This window comes from Acanthisitta chloris, unplaced genomic scaffold, assembly GCF_000695815.1.
Source record: "Acanthisitta chloris isolate BGI_N310 unplaced genomic scaffold, ASM69581v1 scaffold21292, whole genome shotgun sequence".
NCBI lineage: Eukaryota > Metazoa > Chordata > Aves > Passeriformes > Acanthisittidae > Acanthisitta > Acanthisitta chloris.
The window spans coordinates 8633-14233 of record NW_008659061.1 but is presented as its reverse complement, the minus strand read 5'-3'; the positions used below and the strand labels follow the sequence as shown (position 1 = coordinate 14233).

The window sequence follows — 5601 nt, the reverse complement described above, 5'->3', positions numbered from 1 at the left end:
GGCAAAGAGGCTGCCTGCCCTCTGGGGAGCCCTGCCCCGAGGGAGCACCTGCCAGGCACTGACCGATGGCCACAAATGCATCCCTCACGTCTCCTGACATCCTCTTCTTGATGGCATGCTCCACGTCGTGGTTGGTCATTTTGATGAACTCCTGGAACACTGGGGATGGGGGATAGAAAAGGGTCACGGCTGAGCTGCTCCATCCGAGCCCTGGGCACCCAGGAGACTTGAACCTCAGCCATGGAAAATTCTGGACCAGGTTGGACCAGAGCAGGCTGGGGTGACCCCAAATAACAGGCCATGCCATCCCTTCCCACTGCTTCACCCGCATCACCACTGGAGAGACAGGGCTCAACCTCAGCCTTGGAGAGACCCCCATCTCCCATCCATCCCAAATCCAAGAACTTGTGTTGTAGCTGAGGATCCAGCAGCAATGGAGAAATGTGGTCCTACCTCTGCGGAGGTGGGGGTAGCTGCGGGTGCAGAGGATGCTGAGGAAACGGGTCTCCAGGGAGTCACTGGAGTCATTGCTGGAGACATCAGCAAGTTTCTGGGAGAGCAGCAAAGAGTGGAGAAGGAAACAAGGGGTCAGGTATGGCAGAGAGGGACACAGATGTCAAGCAGCACTTCCTAGGACAGCCATCCTGACTGAATACCCTCTTGCAAAGAGAGTGACCTCTTATGAGCATGAAAATAGGTTCTTTATTTTCCCTCCTAGAAAAAGACCTTTTCTCTGCATGGATGTGATGCTGCGCACACACACATTACCTCTGAGAAAATATGTTTTCCAGTTTTTATGGAAAAAACTTTGCAATGCTCATGGTTAAGACTGTTTTTTGTCCTTTAAGAAGGATGTTTTGGGGGTGACCAGTATTGAAGAGGGAATTCAGAGCTGCCAGACACAGGTGCCACCCACCACCCTGGGCTACAGCAGTGCTGCTGGAACAGCCACCACCCCTGCCAAGAGGCTCAGCAGGAGGCTGTACTCATCGTACCCATTAGGCTATTGCAATAGAAAGGTGCCCCTTCTCCAATTCCCACTTTTCGTGAGCCAGGGAAGCCAGTCCCAAGTCCCACACTGCCTGGAACATGGGTCCTGCATGCAGGCAGTGGGCAGGATTGGTCCCCAGCCCTCCCAAGGGTAGAAATGTGGCTTTCTCCCTCTCCTGCCCAGTGCTGCAGGGAAGTGCCCTCATGCAGGTCCATGTGGCTCCTTCTCCCCCATCCTGATGCAAGGACCCTGAAGCCTTGAGCACAGCCCATGTGGACAGAGAAGCCTGGCTTGCAGGGCAGCTGTTTCCAGCCCCAGTCCTGCACCCCAGGACTGCAGCATCCCCTCAGACATGCAGAAAGGTGAGGAGCGAAAGGACAGGCACTCACCAGGGTCTCAGCAACAATCTGGTGGAGAGAGATAGAGACAGGAAGACAACAGGGTCAGAAGGTGCTGCTCAACCTTTATCCTTCCCTGACAAAGTAAGGGAAGTCTAACAAAATCCCTTAAAATTACCTACCCCCAGCTCTCCTGCTTCTCCATGAGCAGGACCTGTGTCTTTCTCCAGTTTGGCCTCTACACCCCTACCTTGGGAGGGTGGTCTTTGGTCTAACAAAATGAACTCCCCAACCCTGGTGCTTGGGTGCCAGCCTGTTGCTCCTCAGGAAGCATCCTTGACCAGCCTACCAGCCTGCCTTTCTCTGCCAGATGCAGGCAGTGGAATGAGGGGAAGGGCATATTTGCGGACAAAATACAGTGTGGTGCCAGGTCAGGTGCCACATCATCCCCGTGCTTGTCATCCCTGGCTCTCTCTTTCTGTGCAGCAGGTTGAGGTGAGCAGCAGTGCATGTAGCAGGAGCACAGGTAGCACACGTGGCAGGGTGCAGGCAGCTCATGCAGCAGGAGTGCTGGCAGTGCATGGGCAAGGGGTGCAAGCAGCATATGGGCAGGGGTGCAGGCAGCACATGGGCAAGGGTGCAGGCAGCGCAGCATCCACTCCCTCTGCTGGCAGCAGCCATTCTGGGAACGCTGTGGTGCTGTCCCATGTGTTAAGATCACACAGAGCTGGCACAGGACAGTCAAGCAAGAGCTCGGGTTTGCACTGAGCTTCCCAACCCCTTTCAGAAAAGGCTTGGCCCAGAGAGAGCAGGAGTCCAGGGCGCATAGCCTGAGGGTCACAGATATCCTGGGACGGGGAGATGAGTGAGAGAATGGGCTCCCAACATCCCCGGGCACTGCTTCTGGCTGCTCAGCCTTCCCTCTCCATTTCTTGCTCACCATAGCCTAGCAGACATAAGGCAAAGGTTTGACATTCCAGTGTGCCTCAGGATTCAGGGCTGCCCCATGCACACAACAGGCATGTGGCTTCTGCAGACCAGCCCAAAGCTGCCTTTGAAGCTCAAGTGCCAGAAATCCAGCCTGGGAACTTTACCTCCAAGGGTGTCACTTCACCTGGCATCTCCCCCTGCATCCTACAGAGACCCTGCCCCAGCAGCATTTGCTTCCCTGATGATGTCATTTCCAGATCAGGAGATGCAACATCCTCTTTTTCTTTATCACAGAACCCATAAGAGCATTGCCAGCATGGGTCTTACCTTGGCATCTTCGTGTGCCTGCGATTTGTTCTCTGGTCCTTCGTCGCGGTTGCCCTGAGGTTGGATACAAAGATCATGGAGCTGGGAAAAGGACATCTCCCAGGAGAGACCCAAGTGAGAGGGTGGCAGACAGGGTCCAGCAGCACTGCCCATCCAGGTGGTGATGCTCTCTCTGCTCCATAGCCACTGTCCTCACAGACCCCAATGCTGCCTGTGGCAGGGAGGGGACAACCCCCGGCAGAGAGCCACCCTTACCAGAGCCAGGGAGACGAGAATCCTCTTGAAATGCCCTGATGTGTCAGAGCTCAGGTCATCTTCCAGGCTCTTGTTGTAGGCTGTGGAGAAGGGGGATGGCTGAGCCCTGTACCCTGCCTGATGCTCCATTTCCCACCCACCAGTGCCAGTTGTGCCTGTGATCCCCATGGGACCTGTGGATGGTGGCAGCCATCCTCCAGCCTTTGCATAGCTAAAGCAGATGTCTCCATCTGCTGTTTTCAGGCCTGGGGAGGAGGAGATCACCCCAGCAGCTCTAATGCCATGAGCATGAGCAAAGCCTCTTGCTCCAGATGCTCTGGAGGGAATAGGATCATTGTGAAAGAGTTCTCAGGGAAGGAGACATGATGACAGAGCTGGGGCATGTGAGATGGAAAGAGGCCAGAACCAGCACTCTACTGGAGGGACTAATAGACCTTCACAGCACCAAGCCATGGACCCAATCCAGAGACAAAACTGCTGCCTGGGCTCTGGAAGGGCTTGTACAGTGTTAAACATGGTCTGTGCTCAGAACCTGGATGCTCCTCATGTCTCTCCTGTGCCATACCTTCCTGATACGCCTCATTGATAGCCTTGATCTCCTGGTTGTTCCGCGTGGCCATGATTTCAATGAGGATGCTCTCATCTGTGCCAGCCCCCTGGAAGAGAGTGGGATGGTAGGGTGCTGCAGGTGCCAGCACTGGATGGGAACACAGTGCCCTGCAGTGCCAGGCAAGGAGGTGCTGCTCTAACCCCAGGGCTACCATGTGCCCAAAGTCCTTGTCCAACAAATGTCCCCAAGGGCTGGTGGGAATCAGCATGAAAATGTCCAGGTCTGCTGCTAGTGGAGTCCCATCTGGTGCAACTGGTGGATAGTAGCGCATGTTACAGGCTTGCCCCTACCCTGGCTCTCCTGTGGCTACAAGCTAGCTAGAGCTTGCTGGGCTGCAAAGAGCTCTCCTGTGGCTACAAGCTAGCTAGAGCATGCTGGGCTGCAAAGAGGCCAAAGTGGGCTCCCAGCAGGTCTTGAGTGCAAACCAGGTCTTTGTCTTGGTGCTACTTCCTTCTGTAGGGCATGTGAAGCTGGGGAGCATTCACAGCCCCAGGTCACCAGCAGTGCAGGTACAGTCACAGGGAAAATTGCCTCCTCCTCCCATGCTGGAGCTAATACCAGCAGTGTGGCAGTTACCTCCACAGCCTTCCTCAGCTGCTTGGCATCGTACTGCGCTGGTGTCATCATGAGCCCGAGGATCAGCTTGGCCAAGCTGCCTGACAGCTCAGATTTCAGGTCTGCCATCAGGTCCTGCAAAAGTGTTTGAGGGTTCAGTCCCCAGCTGCTTCGGTCAAGGCAACATGGGTGAGAAAACAGGGGAGGAAAGTGTGGGAGTGGGAGACATCTGGGAAGACTCTTGGGATGATTTAAGATCACATTCTGGGGGTGGCTCTGGAGTCATCTGTGCAGTATTGAGGATGGACAAGTGAAGGGCAAGGGACACCCTCCCTCAGGTTGGTGGGGCACCCAGAATGGGAGGCTGCTTTGACAACTCTGTTTTCCTTGGGGGAGTCATGCCAAGGCACACTGGGGTGCCCCAGCTGCCCACTGCTCCCTGGGCAGGATTCCTTTCAGTGAGGGGCCAATTTCCATGTGAGAAGGGGCAGGATATGAGCAGAAGGAGGGAGCGTGGTAGGATGGAGGCTGCAGTACCCTGCCGTAGTGAGCCTTGTAAGCCTTTAGGATCTGTTGCCTCTGGGCATTGCTCCTCTTCGTCACTACCTCGATGATGGCCCCTTCGTCTGTGCCTGCAATGACAGCAGTGATGCTGGAGAAAGCCAAAGGGGCCAGCAGAGCCACACTGTCACCCTGATCATGGGCACATCACCACCCCCACAAACTATGTAGGTGAGGAAGGGAGAGCTCCCACGGCGCCAAAACTGGCTCTTTGTTCCATGCAACCCTGTGCGGGCCAGGGTGGATTTTCTGCCCCAGGAGCTGTTGAGGAGCAGCAGGAAGGGGCTGAGCTCATGGTAAGCTCCCACTTACCCAGGCCTTTCATTGCCTTCCTCAGCACCTGCGCGTCCCCATCATCATTGAAGTCTCCTGCAGGCTGCACAGTTCCTCGTAGCTGTGAATGTACAGGGGTGCTTGTGTTCATCCCCGAGCTGGGTGGGAGGGAGGGAGGGAGGGAGGGAAGGAGGAATGGAGAGAGGGAGGGAGAATGAGGCAAGGAGGGATGAAGAGGAGGGATGGAGAGAAGGAAGGAAGGTGCCACCCGGCAAGCCGAGGCCAAAGCAGGTTGTGTGTTAGTGCAAGCACCTGGGGCTCAGTGAGAAGGTCCCCGCCACTGTCACCCCTTCCATTAAGGGGCAAACCATAAGCCAGGCCAGCAGAGAGCAGGAAGAAGACGGCAACAGACAGTCCCCAGAGTCTCGGTGTCCTGCTTGGGGTTACACCAGCCTCCCCTAGCGCTGGGGCACCTCGGCATGGGCTGGCCACATCACTGAGAGCCAGAAAAGGAGTCACTGAAAGGGTGCCTGTTCCTGCCCTGTGGTTCTACCCTCCTGTGTCCTTACAGCTCCAAACAGATATCCATTCTCCCTGCGTGTAGGGCTCAGGGTGTCTTTTCTGCACATCCCAAAGCACCCTTGGTGGGTGCCTCCAGCTGCATGCAGGGTGCTGGGTCCCCATGGCACAGCCGTGCCCTGGCCAGCCCTGGGCTACCCCGGGGAGCAGAAGGTCTCCAGTGGGTGCTGGAGCCAGGGCTG

General features: G+C 56.0%; 1 protein-coding gene across 1 annotated transcript in view; it reads right to left on the bottom strand.

Moving 5' to 3' along the window:
• ANXA6 (annexin A6) overlaps positions 1-5601 on the bottom strand; it is a 13283-nt gene that overhangs the window by 1328 nt on the left and 6354 nt on the right. Inside the window, exons 14-22 of the mRNA XM_009069266.1 lie at positions 4880-4961; positions 4544-4638; positions 4028-4141; positions 3407-3497; positions 2842-2921; positions 2587-2640; positions 1381-1398; positions 454-550; positions 64-159 (exon numbers count right to left, since the gene is read on the bottom strand). Of these exons, the coding sequence (XP_009067514.1) occupies positions 64-159; positions 454-550; positions 1381-1398; positions 2587-2640; positions 2842-2921; positions 3407-3497; positions 4028-4141; positions 4544-4638; positions 4880-4961 (727 nt within the window). The remainder of the gene's footprint in view (positions 1-63; positions 160-453; positions 551-1380; positions 1399-2586; positions 2641-2841; positions 2922-3406; positions 3498-4027; positions 4142-4543; positions 4639-4879; positions 4962-5601) is intronic.